Source organism: Aspergillus welwitschiae, assembly GCF_003344945.1.
Source record: "Aspergillus welwitschiae strain CBS 139.54b unplaced genomic scaffold BDQ94scaffold_20, whole genome shotgun sequence".
NCBI lineage: Eukaryota > Fungi > Ascomycota > Eurotiomycetes > Eurotiales > Aspergillaceae > Aspergillus > Aspergillus welwitschiae.
In genome coordinates this window covers 659138-675491 of record NW_020798714.1, presented here as the reverse complement: position 1 = coordinate 675491, position 16354 = coordinate 659138, and the positions used below count along the sequence as shown (strand labels likewise).

Below are 16354 nucleotides of genomic sequence, written 5' to 3'. Positions count from 1 at the left end.
CAGCAATTTCTCACGCGCCTTAGGATTTTTGATTAAGTCGGTAGACTAAGGCACCTTTAAGATGATGGGGACACTTTTAGTCGCAGGTCGGAAATCGGTACGCCAATCCGTGCCTGATGATTGACCGTGACGACTCTCTGGTAGCGAAAACCTTGTGCAGCTGCGCTGCGATTTAGGGGAATGGACGAGATCAAGACGGCATATCGCGCGATTAACGAGATTGCGTCCTGACCGATTGACCATATGAGATTTTCGGCGCCATACCAATAGGGAATTTGCGAGCATGAACGGAGGACTCCGTGCTCCGTCCGGTAGTCGGACTTTGCGCATCTGAACCTCTTCTGGGCTCGCTCCTAGACTCTCGCTCTCTCCCTCCCACTCCTCCCACCGGCCCACACGGAAGATCAGACTGTCTGTCTACGCCGCCGATGCTTTCCCCAACTAATATCGGCTACACTACCAGGTAGCTACCTTCCCTAGTGTTAACGATAAGGCCCAAGCTCCAAGAACAATGAGTCAAGTTGTCTCTAACGGGGAGCTCGACGACAATCGGCCGCAAGCCCGCCTTTTCGGGCTAACTGAGTCTTTTTTGACTGACAGACAACCACCAGGAAAAAGTCACACACACACACACACACAGAGGGTTTCCTTAGGTAATCAAGTCTCCATATTTGGTCAGCGAGTGCGGAACGAATCAATAGGCCGAGTTCCTCCGTAGGCAGAATTCCACTTATCGCGAAATACGGAGTACAACGTGTCAGTCTTATTATTCATGACGAGCGAGCGTTTAATATGCGATAAATACTACCTATAGTTCCGAAGTTGCGGACCGCCAAGACCACCCCCCTGTCTGGTTCAGTATAGAGAGAAAGAGGATGGGCCACCTTTGCGACCCCTCGTCGACTTTTACCAGGATCTCCCGGGCTTTACTTAACTGGTGGTATATTGGGCAGAGCGGCTACTGCAGAGATAACCCATGTTTTCTTTTTTCTCCCTTGATTTTAGTATATTATTTTTCCGTCCCCTGTTTTCTCGTGAACATAAGCGATCACGAGCTCACAGATTACATGTTCCATGCATGTTCTACGCCCGCTCGAAACAGAAAGACCAGAGCATGATGATTACAGGCTACCAGGATGACTGATGAGGCTTGAAGGGCTGGCAGCGTCGGCGCCGGACCAAGCCATTCTTATTACGTTAGGCCTTGCCGGAACCTAGTCGACCGTGTCCAATCTTGACTCCCCGTGATACTATCTGCGGAATTCCCGACTTCCGCATATTGGACTAGCAGTTAGTCCCAAGGCTAGCCCGCTCACGGTCCTGGTCCTGGACCTTGACCCAAGCTTAGAGGAGGAGTTGGGACTCCTTGGGAGGGCCGACCTTAGTGGTTAGCGCACCCGAACTGGAACCACTCCAGTTTAGTTTTGTCTCCCGCGACATCGGCCTAACTCCGTTCGGGTCTAGCGGTATATACCTAAACCTGCATTTGCTTTAGGCCTTGTGATTGGCGTTGGTCACAAGTAAAATACCTCACTAGTAACTGGTTGGTACCGGGGAGGACCAGTAGCGCGGCCCACCGGTACGGAGTACATACCGGTACCCTTTCCCCTGGAGGTACGTAAGATGGTACTTCCGGGTACATCAAACATTCCCCCCCAAGGTGTTGTGCTAATCCTATCTGGACCAAGAAGGCAGGTACATAACAGCTGAGCTGCAAGACACAAGACTTAAGATACCGACTACTTTACTACTTAACTTATCACTACTAGTTGTAGTTACTCTATCTCTGATAATCAATTCTCCTCAGCGGGTTTATTTCCCCTTCTTGAAACAACCAGACCCATGAGGCCTGCTTATCCTACTCTCGCGACTCCTGTATTTAACATGGGTTTTCTCACACCTCAGCTGCGCGAGACATTGGAGTCTCTCGTCCAGCTGGGAAAATAACATCCACTCACCGTGACCCTTCAAACCAGACTGGACAGGTCGGGAGTCCCCACTCCACCCTCCCGAGCGTGAATATTACGCGATATCTTACAGTAAGATAGTGAGGTAGCACTCGGCATCCCAATCCAGTCGGGGAATCGAGTCACCTGCGCTGTCAAACAAACCAGGAGATAACGCGATTCCCTTCGGATTTCCCCTCATCTTTCATCTATCCTGACTTTTCTCCGTGGAAAAGCGAAACCTCGCGAGGTCCCGCTGTCCAACACCTTCCTCTCCGAAGCGTGTCGGTCTGTCCATGGATGCGTTCTGAATCGCGTCGCCGCAAACCGGAGCTTTGCAGGGCGCGCCATCTCGCTTGGCTGGACTAACTCCCCGCAGTCGATTGAGCCTCCCTTTGGGCTCTTCAACCCCAGATAATCTTGGCCCTCCTTGCGTGCCCGGATCGGCAAGGCTTGGTTCGCTAGCTATCTGAACAGTTCTGGAGCGAGATTCTGCTTCCTGGATGTCCCTTTTCCCGGCCGTCGGCAAGCAAGAGAATGCCCAGATAGCTCGGCAAGACAGCTTCCCCATGGCGCCCCCACGCACTCCCAGACGGTGTGCTCTCCGGACCCGATCGACTGATGTGCCGAGGCTCACAAAAGCGAGTCACGACAAAGCAGCGGAATCTTCATCCACCTTGAAGCAATCCAGAAAGTGTGATATATCTCAGATAGACACTGCAGATCTGAAATCGCACGCGGATCTGCTTGTTTGCGGTATGTCAGCCCGCTGCAGCTAATGACAAGTGGAAAATTATCCTCCGTGGAAGGCACTTTATGCTGTCATTTCTCCGGACTCTAAATGCTTTTGCGGGGTTAATCTGGCAGTAGAGAATCAATTGCCTCTGGTGCAATGCGTATATAAATTCAGCAGGCTATCAGCTTGGCATTGTCTAGCAGTCAAATGCCCTTCTTTAGAGCTAAATCAAGCAAACGTCAAATCATGTTCGTAAAATGGCAATTTCTGGTCCTCGGGGCCATTCCGATGATTCCGGCATACCCTTCTGGTGCTGCTTATAAAGGCGGGTTTGAATGGGACTCGACGAAATACTTGTTCGTGCTTGCTCTCATTGATGGCCGCATATGGATATCCGGTAGAGAGTTGCTGATACATATGCTAGAATCGCCTTCGGTGACTCGTATACATATGTTCAAGGGACAGACGGGCTACAGAACTATAGTTTCATCGGGGATTTACAGAACTTTGCATATGACCCACACACATTGCTGACTGACAAGATTGTCCAGAACCAGGTGACAACCATTCCTCTTTTTGAAATATACTCGCAGCCATTTGAAGTGTTGCTGATGCATTCATGAAATGCAGACTGCCACTGCAGAGGGCGGTCCCAATTGGGTGGAATACCTGACGGGTTGCGGTCTCGAGAAGGGACTCACCTCACCCTTCGACTGCGACCAACAGCTATGGGACTTCGCCTTTGCAGGATCAGACATCTCAGTTGAATAGTACGCATCTGCAAGCCATACATCATCTCGCATACTTCCTCTAACCCAGTACAGCACCCCTCTCCACCACAACTTCACCGTCTCGCTCGTCAACCAAGTCAAGCAATTCAACACCTACGCGCAACCCGTGCTGAAGAAGACCGTAGACCAGTCACACGCACTAGTAGCCATCTGGATCGGCATCAACGACATCGGCGACAGTTCGAAATACGATGTCGACTTCCCGACCTTCTACAACGAGCTCATGAATACGCTCTTTTCCTCCGTCCAGACTATCTACTCCCAGGGATACCGTTCCTATCTCTTCATGAACCTTCCCCCGCTAGACCGCAGGCCAGGAAACCTAGGTAGCGCTGATCCCAGTCCCAACGCAACACAAATCACCTGGTACAATGATGCATTGGCTCGGCATGCCAGTGCGTTCCATGATCGCTACGCCGACACCAATGTGATGTTGTTCGACGCGCATAGCGAACTCAGCTATATTCTGGATAACCCGGGTGAGTTCGGCATTGTGAATATCACGAACTTCTGTGCGGGATATGATCAGCCGGATATCGCGTGGAATTATCAGGCGTATGGATGTCCTACGCCGTTGGATACTTATTTCTGGTATAATTCGGGGCATATGACGAGCCATGTTCATGAGATCTTGGCTGGTGCTGTGGAGAGGAAGTTGGAGGAGTGGTCGGATTGAGATGGGTTATACAGTAAGTTACCATGTCACTGGAATATAATTTTGGTACATATAGTCATTTGGTGGTAGTGACTGGCTCTTGGAGACTTGAGATTTGATACTAGTTGTTGAAAGTACAGCACCAATCCAGATATATCATCACAACACCACTCATCAAATTCAAAATACATGAATGGTCAACAGATGAAATCAAAAGAATTAGTGTGAACTACTATGTAGCAGACAAAAACCATATCCCACATAATAGTTACCCCACTCATTCATCAATCACCTGTATGTTAAGTAAATCAGAAGTACCCAATAGTATATAGTACCCGATTGCCAACGCGACCAGTATCAGAGACAAAGTCCATACTATAATCCTAGTACTCCACTACTATTATCATAACCACGAAAAATACTGCAGTGCCAATCTACTATACTACATGTACTTATGCATCCCCACAGCTACTAAATAAGCTCTATGATTTCAATTTCATCATAATGATGATGATGATGATGATGATGATGATGATGATGACGACGATATATAGTACTAGTACTCACGCCCCAATAACATAAACAACCACTACTACTTACCAACAAACCAATAAGAAATGAATGGAATAAATCCAATCCAAAGAAGCAGGTAGTAACAAAAACAAAATATCAAGACCAACCCCTCACCCTCCTCGAAGAGAGAAGCAAAAGAGAAAAAAGAAAGACACAGCCACTCGAAGCGAACCGTTACATCGCAGGTTGAGGTAAACTGTTACCTACCTACTACCTACCTACCACTACTACTAATAACTAGTCTACTACCAAGCATACTACATACTACATACATACATACTAACCACGTCATTGGGACAAAAAAGCCAGGATGACCCTAGTAATTATAATAAATCCATCAATACATACATACGATCAAATACATACCTAGTTATCAGCTACTAAACACTAGTAATGATAATAATGAAAATACCTATCCACCCTCCCCCGCCCATCAACAAGGATATAAACAAGGATAATGCCTGTCAGTACTTGCTTGCTAATCAGCCAGCCAACTAACCTAACCTAACCTAAGCAGTACTACTGGTAAATAAACTGGTCAGTCCGCTCACCCTTCCTGCGTGGCTGCTGCGGCGTTATGCAGCTACCGCCTGTTTCATTCGGGCGTGCTTTGTGCTTTGTGCTTTGTGCTGCTGCTGCTGCTGCTGCTGCTGTCGTATTCCCTTTGCTTTTTCTTGGTGGATGGAGGGGGTGTTGCAGATCGAGGCTGGATAGCAGGGATCAAGCCTGTAGATTACTATCGAAGTGCATGGACTTCATGTAGGTGACTTGAGAGGGTTACTTGTGATGGTGTAAAGGTGTGCTCGCAGCAATTTTGTCAAGAGGTAAAACGATTGACCATTTCATAATGCTAAAAAAAACCAGAAGCAGATAGGTACAGTTTCTCTCCAATTATCAGCATGCAAGTGAAGCTACACACTATCTAGTCCCATCCGTTCCGGGAACAAGCCAAGTGATACATAACTTTTTTTGTTTGATAAACCACAACAAAGAATGAGATAATTAACGTGTATCCATGAGAAATATCAGTGCACAATCGTGTAGGTTTCGAGGTCACCCTATGTCGGGGGAGCCTGTTGTTGTAAACTGAGCAAAACACGCGAATAGTCTATCGTAATATCGACGAACGCCGCCCGTACCGTGGTTACGAAAAAGGAATCATGCGAAGGAAAAAGAACGTCTACCGATGTGAGAATGGAATACAAGCTCAGTGAGTGAACTGAGCAGCGAGGTCAGGTTACCAGCGACGGTTGCCACCAAGAGGAGCAGCATTGGAAGCAGTGAAGTGGTTGCCGCGGCCACGGCCACCACCACGGCCACCCCAGCGGCCATAGCCACCGTGGCCATGACCACCACCGCCACTGTAGCGGACCATCTCGGCGAGACGGGGGTCAATCTGCTGTTTGGCCTCAGTGAGAATGGTGACCAAGTCACGAGCCTGCTTGGAGTCTGCAAGAGGGACATGTTAGTACTGAAAAGGCGTTTCATAGGGAAAAAAATCACTTACTGTCAGTGGTAAAGAAGGTGATGGCGGTACCCTTAGCACCGGCACGACCAGTTCTACCAATACGGTGAACGTAGTCCTCCGAGTTGTTGGGGTAGTCATAGTTGAGAACGTGTGTGATGTCGCGCACATCTTCAAACACATGTAACGTTAGCATACAGAGCATTAGTCAAATGAGCAACGTGGCTTAGGAGCCCTTTCTCAGTCGTGAGACTTGATGCATCTCTCTCTCTCGCTCGGACTTAAATCATCAAAAGATCCGTGACAGACGAGTCCGAGGGTGGCAGATATCGTGGTCCTAGAGCAACCTTGGAATGCAGCTTCAACAAGTCGGTAAGAGAGGAACTTTCCCTCCCTCTACCGGCCAAGTTTCAAAAGGTAGATATGGTGAATCAAAACAGAAGAGTAATACGTCTGCTACACTGCACTGTGAGTCCAAGGCTCTCCTGGCTTGAGAACCATTTCAGGAGACCCGACAAAGCCTGGAAGAGTCATACACACCAACAATTGGTGGAAGAGAGTTAAGCACCGTGCCATGGTCACACAACCTCAATATGGGTGAGGGTGACTCGGGAGGCAAGAAAGGAAGGGAGGAAGGGGGGGGAGGAAGGGGAGGGGGAGTCTGCGATTTATTCATACCGATACCACGGGAAGCCACATCAGTAGCCACCATGATTGGGCTCTTGCCCGTCTTGAACTCGTTCAAGACCCAATCTCTTTCTTGCTGTTGCTTATCACCGTGAATAGCTGGAACGCAGGTTAGCAAATAGCTGCTTCAGTGTTGGGATCCTAGGAAGCTTACAAAGTGCCGGCCATCCGTCCTGGCGGAGGAAGCGAGTAATTTCGTCAGCGATGCGCTTGGTGCCGGTGAAGATAAGGCACTTGTTGGCACGGTTCTCCATGATCTTCTCGAGGTGCTTGATCATCTTGTCGCGCTTCTCGAAGTCCGAGACGACCTCGACGATCTGAGTGATACGGTGGTTGGCCGACAGATCCATGGAACCAATGTTAACCTGGATGTAGTCGTTGAGGAAGTCAGACGCAAGCTGACGGACCTCCTTGGGCCATGTAGCGGACCACATGCAAGTCTGACGGTCAGGGCGAATCTGGGAGATGATCTTGCGGATCTGGGGCTCGAAACCCATGTCCAGCATGCGATCGGCCTCATCCAGAACGAGGTAGGTGACACGACGAAGGTTGGTGCGACCAGCCTCGAGCATGTCAATCAGACGACCGGGAGTCGCAATGCAGACTTCCACACCACGGCTCAGGTCACGAATCTGAGGACCCTTGGGGACACCACCGTAGACACAGGTGTTGCGGATACGGGAAGACTTTCCGAACTTGGAGATTTCGGCTTGAATCTGAACGGCCAATTCACGGGTGGGGGCGAGGATAAGGACAATGGGGCCGTCACCGGGGGCGAGGAGGGGCTGGGCGTTGATGTGAACGATGGCAGGAAGACAGTAGGTCAGGGTCTTTCCGGAACCCGTCTCAGCGATACCGACAACGTCGCGACCAGAGAGGGCCATGGGCCAACCCTGAGACTGAATAGCGGTAGGGCGGTCGAAGCCCTGGGCCTTGACCTCGCTGAGAACGTATTGAGGGAAACCGGCCTCGTCGAAGGTCTCGACAGGGCGAGGAACGTTTCTTCCCTGAACAGCCATCTCGTGCTTCTTACGGAACTCGTCAACATCACGCTGAGAGCGCTCGGCGACATCGGCGTGTTCCTTGTAGAAGGACTTCTCGAACTTGGGCAGGGAGTCAAGATCCCATTCCTGCTTCTTCAGACCGGCGCCCAGGTTGGACATGCGGTCTCCGCCAGCACCGCCGGCACCACCACCTCTGCCACCATAGCCGCCACCGTAGCCGCCGCCGCCATAGCCACCACCGCCGTAACCACCACCACCACCACCACCGTAGCCTCCGCCGTTGGAGTAACCGTTACCGTTACCGTAGCCGCCGCCGCCGCCACCGTTTCTGGAGCTATATGGCAAGTTAGCAAGCATGTTCGTTTAAGAGGTACAGATTCACGACGCAGTGTTGAGAAGAGCTGATAGGACTAGATGGGTTGAAGGTTGACCGGATCGCGTGACAGACCGGACCGCAAGGCAGGCTGGGATAGCCAGGAAGCGATCAGAGTCGCGATTCATGTCGCACAGCCATAAGGCTGGTTTGCGCTCCAGCAATCCATCTAGACCAGTGCTCTGATTGCAAAGGGATAGCTTACCGGTAGGAGTCGCGCTGGTAGCCGCCGCCGCCGCCGTAGGAAGACATAATGATGTTATGTGAAGGAAGAAAAAAACAAGTTTTTTTTTAATGAGGTTAGAAAAAACCGGGGGCGTCCAAGAAGACCACGAGGAGACGGGACTGGAGCGAGGGAATCAACAAAGAGAAGTCTGAAGGAAGTAACACAACCTTCAAAGACGAGGAGATGGAGGAGGGAGAAAGAGAGGAAGGAGAGAAAAAGACACAGAGAGAGAGAGAGAAAGGATGAAGCAGAAGGATGGAAGGAAGAAAGAAAAAGGGAAGCGACGGGCGGGAAGCAAGCGAAGAAAAGAAAAGAAAAGCAAAAACCGGCGGAGGCAAACACTCGCCCATTGCGGCTTAGCGCAGGGGATTTGGCGCAGAAAATGCGTTGAGGCGGCGTTCTGATTGGTCCCCGCCGCCACCGCTGATTAAGGCGGAAGGCGATGGTGTTTCCACATTCGACTTTTGTTAGTCTAGATGGCTGAGAGGGAGAGAGAGAGAGAAAGAGCAGGACGGGCAGATCTTTCATGGGTAGCTATAAGCATATTTGGGATATTCATGCAGTCGATGTCATGGTACATAATCTATAGATCCTATTTCAACTCAGTATTCCCTGCATTTTACCTCTTCTGAGTAGCTGCTCGCTTTCCCTTCTTCCTACAAGTGTTTGCCACCCAACCCCATGTCCCAGAAGCTAATCTCCAACTCTGTCGCTCGTATGAAGATCTTGATCAGTTCCTCCACTCGACTGGGCGAAACCTGTCGCATATGCGTCTCCAGTAGTTCTAAGCCAGTGTTAGCCATCTCCCATTACGTGGTAGTTTGTCATCTGCTCGAGTGGGAGCCTCACCGGATCCCAAGCGCACGGCTTCGGTGTAGTCTTCCGCCACATAGTTCTCAATCCACTTCCAGTATCGGTTGCCCTCGCGGACTGACTCCTTGTCGCTGTACAGCCTCTGTGCAATTGCCCCGTATCCGAGTAAGCAGGGCGCAAGGGCCACCTGCAATGCGAGCCAATCCTGCGATTGTCCGATATCAAGGATATACCGGCCGTATGCGGTGCATGCTGTTCAGTAGAGAGTGAACTGTCAGCGAATCTGCCTATGTAATCACCACCATACAACTCGGAAGCTGTTACACACCAATGGTTTCGGGGGTGCTCTCCATTTGCTCCTTCGACAGCCCAAAGGAAGCACAGTAGTCGAGGTGCAACGCAGTCTCACGTTGAATGTGTAGAACGATCTTGGCCGACTATGATGAAATGTCACGCCGTTAGCTCGCTGCATTACATGCCAGCAACTTATTATAACTATACTCACCGCGGCAATGGACTCCATGTCTCCAGCTTTGTACGAGGCTAGGGCGTTGCTCCGGGCGAATTGAACCTACATCGGGAGTCAGCAAGCCATGGTCACAGCATTCACCTTAAACACCCTACCAAGTAAAGATAGTCTTGCACGAGATATGACTTGAACCTTTCCTCCGAAAGTGTGCCATCTCCCAATCTCTTGACAAACTCGTGCTCGGTGAAACGCTTCCACGCTGGCTGGACGTCGGGACGGTCTAGAGCATACTCCACGAAATGTCCGCTGTATAACATCATTAGCAGAGCAAGTCATCAAGTATAAAGAATACCGAGACACTCACGGCGAGAAAGGTAGGCAGTAGAAAGAATGGAAGTGATTGATCGGTCCACTACCCTTTCCGAGATCGATGCTGGTCTTAATACCTGCCTCAACATATCGAACCGCACTCTGAACTGCCCGTCTCATATCCTTACCATGAGCGAGATTGGCCGAAATGGCTGAGGCAAGTGAGCAGCCAGTGCCATGTGTGTTCTTCGATATCAGATAGTCAGTCTCGAACAAGGTAATGTCTTTCCCATCGTAAAACACATCAATGACCTTGGAGGCATCTTCATGATTCTGAGCGGTCCGGTTATCATTCGTGAGCGGCAAATGACCTCCCTTGAGTAGGACACCCTTGGAACCTAAGGAGCAGACTTGCTTCGCGAGCTGGATAAGGCCAGGCAGGTCCGTCGGTTCTGGGACGTCCACGCCAGAATCCTTCAGCAGCAGCACGGCTTCGGGAATGTTGGGGGTAAGAACAGTCGTTAAGGGAAGAAGCTTTGTCCGCAGACCTTTAATGGCTTCTTCAGGTAATAATCGTGACCCGCTAGTAGAAACCATCACCTGTTCATTCTAGGGTCAGAGACAGAGACTTTAAATCAACCACCGAGTAACATAGGGAAAGGCTACCGGATCCAGCACCACCGCAGGCACTTGGTGCACGGTCAATGCTTCAGCAATGACGTCGATTGTTTCTGCCGAAGAGAGCATGCCTGTCACCCTGTCAGTGGTTGGTAGAAAGAATAGAAGAAGCAACGCTCATACCCAATTTGACAACATCTGCGCCAACATCTTCCAGGCCGGCATTAATCTGCTTTTTCACGAACTCTGCGGGAACAATGAAAATGTCTTGCACCCCCAAGGTATTCTGGGCCGTGAGACCAGTCGTTGCCGTAAGAGCATAGCAGCCATGTGCAGCCAGAACCCTCTGGTCCGCTTCCAGACCCCTAAACCCCACGGAAATGCATTAGCTTGACAGGTCTAAAACTGGGAGTGTCCATGCTCAAACATACGCGCCACCGGAGCTGTCAGATCCCGCAATGACCAGAACTCGCGCGACTGACATGACGGCGGTCACTAGGGGGCTTCCTGTAATGTCTAAAAGAATCAATTGAGGAAGAACAGGTCGCCAGAAACCTAGGGAAAAGAACCGAGCGAGTATGGAACGGGCGAAGTTGATGGCGGGAGATTGCGGCGGGCAGAGAAAGCGCCGGGCTTGATTGGCGGGGTGCGGGGCTTTCCCGATTAGGCAATACATATCTCGAGAAAATCACAATACAATGTCATTCAAGCCTATTAATTCTCATTCCATCATCTAGTACAAAGCAATGCCCGCTATTCACATTGATGACCAAGTCCCAAATCCGAACCACCCAGATATAAGCTATATACATAACAGAAAAACGATAAGGATCAATCACGGCAGCATGAAGCGGAACAGACTGTCCATTTCGACCCATTGCCGGCCGCACTTCTTCAGATATGCGTCCACCACTCCTTTAATGGTTCCAAACCGTATGCGGTTGAACTCAGCCAGGGCCGCCACGCCGTCCTTCTTTTCCCCAGTGGGCTCCTTCTCGGCCGCTTTCCGAGCCTTGTCCACGTCCCAAAGTCCTGCGAAGTAAAGTAATTGGTTATACATCTGCTTCTCCGAGTACTCGTACGTCATTCGACCAAGGCAGCCCTCAGCGTGGCCCCGGGGTCCAAGGCACCGGTGTCCATACACGCTGATCTGTCTAGTCCGGTTGCCGCAGGCCGTGTCGTCACAGACGAGCCAGCCTTCATAGTACTTGGACGTCTGTGCTCGAATTTGTGCCTCTAACTGGGCAACGATCGTCAAGACAGAGAATGGCTTCTGACACGCCTGGTTGGGACAAACGATGCCGTTGGCAGTGCACATGTGGGTGGACTGTGCGAGTCCTTCAAAGACCGACTTCTCCTTGCAGAACCGGCAGGTAAGCGTAAGCCGGGTAGCGTTCTCAAAACGCACAGAGTCTGGAATCTGCGACTTGAGCGGGAAGATATCGGCATTCTGTTGGTTGCTCCCACTGGAGCTATTGATCTGGTACTTGCGGACATCAAGCCCCAAGCACTCGGCTAGTCGAACGGCATCGGTACCGGGGATGGGGGCACAGAGACGTTCAATCGGTGGGAAGATCTGCTTGAGAAGGTAGAATTCGATATCAGGCTTGAGTCCTGAGTCCGGCTTCATCACGTCCTGGAGAGTGTATGACCGTTTGGCCGGTGCAAGAGACGAGGTCTCGGCATCCCCATTCGTTACGACATACGATATAACGTCGTTAGGGCGAACCGTTTTACCACGGGCAAGTTCGCGCAAGGCAACTTGGACCGGGGGCATGGACTCCTTGTTAGGATATTCCTCGGGTCGCTTGGAAAGTTTCTAGGTAGGTGAGTTAGCGTGAGCCAGACGAGTGAGCTTTAACCAAAACATACCGTGTAAATGACGTATTTTTGGACGGGGACGGAGAACTCGCGCATCTTCTCGGCCAACTCGCGTAGATAGTCATGGACTCGATTGAGGACAACCTCCTGATCCTCACCGGAGAGAACCTCATTCAGCAGTTTCTGGGAGACCTCCTTCGACAACGAGCAGTATTCACGTCTCTTCATATCCAGACCTTTAACTTCGAGTTTGTCCACGTACTTGCCATCTACTTCAGTCATGTTGATGGCGGCATACTTCTTCTTTGCGTGAAGAAGCAGACGACGGAACACATTATCAATGTCGATCTCCAGCAATCGGTAACGCTCGTTTACTGATTTCTTGAACTCATCGCCGACCTTTAGCGCATCGCTGATCGTGTCCATGTTCGTGTTGATCATGACCGAGTCAGTATCACCATAGATGACTCTAAGCTGCTTGGACTCTGCCAGTTCCTTGGTGCTTCTGAGAATCTCACGACCCTTGAACGTGGTGAGCATGGCTAAAGGACGTGCGTAGAAGCGACTCTGTGTGTATCCCAAGCATCCGTACATGGAGTTAGCGGTCAGCTTGAAGGCCAGCTGTTTGGTGTCCCACAGAGCAAGCTGCTCAGGAGTGGCGCGCTTGTCCTTCATCAGCTTCTTGACTTCACGTCGACGACCGACCAAAGTAGCAATAAGCTTGGGCAGGATACCCTGCTCCTGATCCGAGGCAGGAACTTCGGGAACCTTTTCTTCCTTGTCATTATCCGCCTGGAGATGTCAGCTCATGTTCCATACACTTTCCCTGGCATTTGAACTCACAGTCGCTGTTCGTTCCACTGTTGTAAAGCAGATATTGTACTCCTGGATGATACTGGGATACAGACTGTTGAAGTCCATCACAAGGATGAACTTGTCATAAAGACCCTTCTCAGGTTCAAAAACAAGACCACCCTTGTACTTGTCCTTCTTTTTCTTATCCGCCGACTCATCATCATCACCTTCTTGCATCTTCTCTTCGGCTTTCAGTAGCTTAGAGGAGTATTTGTCGGGACAGATGTACTTGTTACGGTGGAACTCATGGAGAAGAATGTACTCATTCCGCTCAGCACGCGTACCACTGAGCGTTCTTGCCCAAGAGTTACCAGCAATATTCGTGAGAACCTTGGTCAAGGGCAACATCTGAAGCCGCAGGACCAACGCAGCAATGAAATAGGTATCCGCATCACAGTGATTAACGAAGTTCATGAGGCCATCCTTGGTAGTAGCCCATGTCTTCAGTGCTGCCTCGCAATCCAGTTCTTGTCTGGCATTTTCCTTTCCGAGGTAAAGGTCACACATCTCCGTCAAACTCCAAGATTGACATTTCATCATCAGAGACTTCCAACCATTAGTACAAAGTCACCTTGAGTCAAAAGAGTAAACGGAAAACCTACCTTGCCCATATCATTGGCAACATCACACATCAGCCTTCCAGCAATCAGATGCCTCTCGGCGAAGAAACCTCCACCTCTGTTGAAGTTCTTGGGCCAGTCGCCGCGCTTCAACCGTCCAAGGCGATGCCAGCCAGGGGTCTTCTTCTCCTTCAATCTGCTGAGCAGAATGCTGAGGTCAACCTCCTGAAGCTGATGTCCCATTAGAACATCGGGATCCATCTTCTCGAACAGCGCCAGGAACTTGCTGAGCAGAAACTGTTCGCTCTTCTCTAGCATGAAGGTGCCCCGCTGCTTTCGCGTTTCGGCTTCGAAGTGCATCGGGTATGAAGAGCCGGCAGGACGCATGACTGTGAACGTCTTGCAGGGCAGCCTCTCAGGCGGAGTGGTGTCCGTAAGGGAGACATTCTCATATACTCTTGCACTCGCCACAAGGATCTCCTGCTTGTTCTCTGTCACGTTGAGCTGGGTTCGGAAGGAGAGACTCATAAGCGTCAGAGGAGGGGCTTCTAGATTCTCAGAATCAGGTACAGGAGAAATAAGCGCCGGCTTTGCTGCTTGGCATTCAAATTTGCACCAAGACGCGTTGTTGACAGCGGTGAAATCCGCCTCTTCGATTTTCAGCCAACAAGGACCCATGATATTCTTCCAGAGAACAAACTGCTCGAACAATGATGTGTTTGTGCCGAATACATGCGAAAAGGTCTCACCCTTCACATCCATTGGCAACGGAGATTTGTCGTAAGGATAAAAGAGCTTCAGGTATTCGGTCTCTTTCGGGACACCAGGCAATTCGAAAGCGTATTTGCGCGTGCAGGGTTTCATCTTGTGCATACCTACCCTCAACCTTGACATCATCCCATCGACTTCATGATAAACATCTTCCATGTCCACCTCTTCATCCGTCTCTCGCCCATTTTTGTGCCGATACTCTCGTGGCAGGAAATAGAGCTTGCGTAGGATGTTGTCAATCTTGACGAATGCACTGGCGTAAGAACCATTTTGCTTGTTCTTCACCTTTCCAAACAGGCAAAGACTGCCATTGACTTCTGTGAAATCCAACCAGAACATGCGCAGACTTCCGTCTTCCTCGACGACATCTTGGGCGCGAAGCTTACCGAAGCTACGCATTTCCGACGACGCAGGGCTGCTGAGAACATTCAGCTTGCTCCTTACGTCATTCCAAGATGCGTCTACTTCTGGCATTGGCTTTGTAGGCGAGGAGCTAGCCAGAGCCGGAGTGCTCTCCTTCTTGAGTTTGGGCGGGGGCCGGCTTCCAGCCATGTTGATGCTGGTCGCCTTAGCGTCGTTCTGACCAGTGACTTGCGCGATCTCCATTATATCATTATCATCATCATCGAACTCCTCGACCTTGACAGGAGTTGTGGTTGACTTTCGTTCTACCGCTTTGCTGATGGGAGACGATGGCATCGGGTCACTCATGGGAACGTCGTCATCAACCATACCAGGAAGCGCCCCATCGTCGTCGTCGAAATTGAGCTCTGGTTGATCCTTAACCGGCGAAACCGGGTCACTGTTTTCATCTTTCTTTATAGGCCTTTCTTTGCGTGTTCTATCGGCGAGCGGGGGTGACAAGATGCGAACTTTGCGACGAGCCTCATTCTTGACTATATTCCTTGTAGGGACTCGATGCGGGACCACGTTGGTATCGACTTCTCCGAGCAAATCGGCCATGAAAGCGTCGTCTTCTGCAGTAGCAACCGGCTAAAGAGAACATTAGAGAGCCATTTGTGCTCAACAGAACTCTTCTTCAACTCACTTTGGGCTTGGGAGCAGAGGGCGCAGCCCCGCTGTTGAAATATTTCGAGATGCCATTATTGATTTTCTCCTGTCGTTGCTTTTCCTCTTCACGCTTCCTCTTCGCAGCCTTACCCCGGGCAGGCAATTCGTCGTCTTCACTCTCGCTGTCGCCGTAGTCTGCAGTCCGCTCGTTCCACACCTCGCGACCGTCGTCTGCATAACCTTCTCCGTTATCGTCGACCACGAAGTCATCCTGATCAAGCCGGTTGCGGATAATCTTCTTGTAGCCCTCATCGTCAACCTCCTCGTAAATGTCGCCTTGTTCCTCAACTTCGTATGTCGACAGGCGTTTCTTTCCTGCGGCGCGAAGGGCGCGCAGCTCCGCCAATTTGGCGCGGGAAGCAGACATGGCGCACTGGTGGTTTTCTACCACAGGTACTATGTGTCCATGAAAGTCTTCCGGTGGGTTGATCGGTTAAGGACCCGTAATGGGGTATAGGGAGGTTGAATTAGGGAAGGGGCTGATTGAGTGTGCTGGTTGCTACTGTAACTCCGAAAGGCGGGCGTCGCGCGGAGGAGAAAGTAACGCGTGCGGGACGCGGTGAAGACGCGCCCTCCACCAATCCCCGTTAAGTGGTTTGTTTGCCGAATTC

General features: G+C 50.6%; 4 protein-coding genes across 4 annotated transcripts; 1 reads left to right on the top strand and 3 right to left on the bottom strand.

Moving 5' to 3' along the window:
• On the bottom strand, nucleotides 1-1143 carry BDQ94DRAFT_145821 (uncharacterized protein). Its single transcript, XM_026766712.1, has one exon. The coding sequence runs from the start codon at nucleotides 328-330 to the stop codon at nucleotides 46-48; it is 285 nt and encodes a 94-aa protein (XP_026625315.1). The 5' UTR covers nucleotides 331-1143; the 3' UTR covers nucleotides 1-45.
• Nucleotides 1144-2928: 1785 nt separating this feature from the next.
• On the top strand, nucleotides 2929-4149 carry BDQ94DRAFT_171531 (SGNH/GDSL hydrolase family protein; the record flags this gene model as incomplete). Its single annotated transcript, XM_026771795.1, has 4 exons — nucleotides 2929-3038; nucleotides 3107-3239; nucleotides 3313-3452; nucleotides 3507-4149. 4 exons carry the CDS (start codon nucleotides 2929-2931, stop codon nucleotides 4147-4149), a joined length of 1026 nt encoding a protein of 341 aa, XP_026625314.1.
• Nucleotides 4150-5701: 1552 nt separating this feature from the next.
• On the bottom strand, nucleotides 5702-8709 carry BDQ94DRAFT_51823 (DEAD-box ATP-dependent RNA helicase DBP2). The gene is made up of 5 exons (XM_026775958.1): nucleotides 8436-8709; nucleotides 7008-8191; nucleotides 6845-6952; nucleotides 6209-6337; nucleotides 5702-6150 (listed from the first exon to the last, which is right to left on the bottom strand). The coding sequence occupies exons 1-5, from the start codon at nucleotides 8480-8482 to the stop codon at nucleotides 5939-5941; spliced, it is 1680 nt and encodes a 559-aa protein (XP_026625313.1). The 5' UTR covers nucleotides 8483-8709; the 3' UTR covers nucleotides 5702-5938.
• A 252-nt stretch (nucleotides 8710-8961) lies between these two features.
• BDQ94DRAFT_179994 (DNA-directed DNA polymerase alpha catalytic subunit POL1) lies at nucleotides 8962-16256 on the bottom strand. Its single transcript, XM_026773522.1, has 15 exons — nucleotides 15721-16256; nucleotides 13944-15665; nucleotides 13330-13887; nucleotides 12538-13278; nucleotides 11598-12484; nucleotides 11556-11557; nucleotides 11097-11298; nucleotides 10849-11030; nucleotides 10714-10796; nucleotides 10103-10647; nucleotides 9894-10044; nucleotides 9775-9840; nucleotides 9598-9706; nucleotides 9306-9521; nucleotides 8962-9240 (listed from the first exon to the last, which is right to left on the bottom strand). Exons 1-15 carry the CDS (start codon nucleotides 16108-16110, stop codon nucleotides 9113-9115), a joined length of 5982 nt encoding a protein of 1993 aa, XP_026625312.1. The 5' UTR covers nucleotides 16111-16256; the 3' UTR covers nucleotides 8962-9112.
• Between the last annotated feature and the right edge of the window lie 98 nt (nucleotides 16257-16354).

Bases quoted from the DNA above. Each gene is read 5' to 3' on its own strand.
- BDQ94DRAFT_179994 (XM_026773522.1), bottom strand. From the start codon at position 16,110: ATGTCTGCTTCCCGCGCCAAATTGGCGGAGCTGCGCGCCCTTCGCGCC. The intron at 15,666-15,720 runs GTGAGTTGAAGA...TGTTCTCTTTAG, and splicing joins CCTCTGCTCCCAAGCCCAAA to CCGGTTGCTACTGCAGAAGA. The intron at 9,707-9,774 runs GTGAGTATAGTT...ATTTCATCATAG, and splicing joins ACATGGAGTCCATTGCCGCG to TCGGCCAAGATCGTTCTACA.
- BDQ94DRAFT_51823 (XM_026775958.1), bottom strand. From the start codon at position 8,482: ATGTCTTCCTACGGCGGCGGCGGCGGCTACCAGCGCGACTCCTACCG. The intron at 6,338-6,844 runs GTATGAATAAAT...ATGTGTTTGAAG, and splicing joins TGTGGCTTCCCGTGGTATCG to ATGTGCGCGACATCACACAC. The intron at 6,151-6,208 runs GTAAGTGATTTT...TCCCTCTTGCAG, and splicing joins CACCTTCTTTACCACTGACA to ACTCCAAGCAGGCTCGTGAC.
- BDQ94DRAFT_145821 (XM_026766712.1), bottom strand. From the start codon at position 330: ATGCGCAAAGTCCGACTACCGGACGGAGCACGGAGTCCTCCGTTCATG.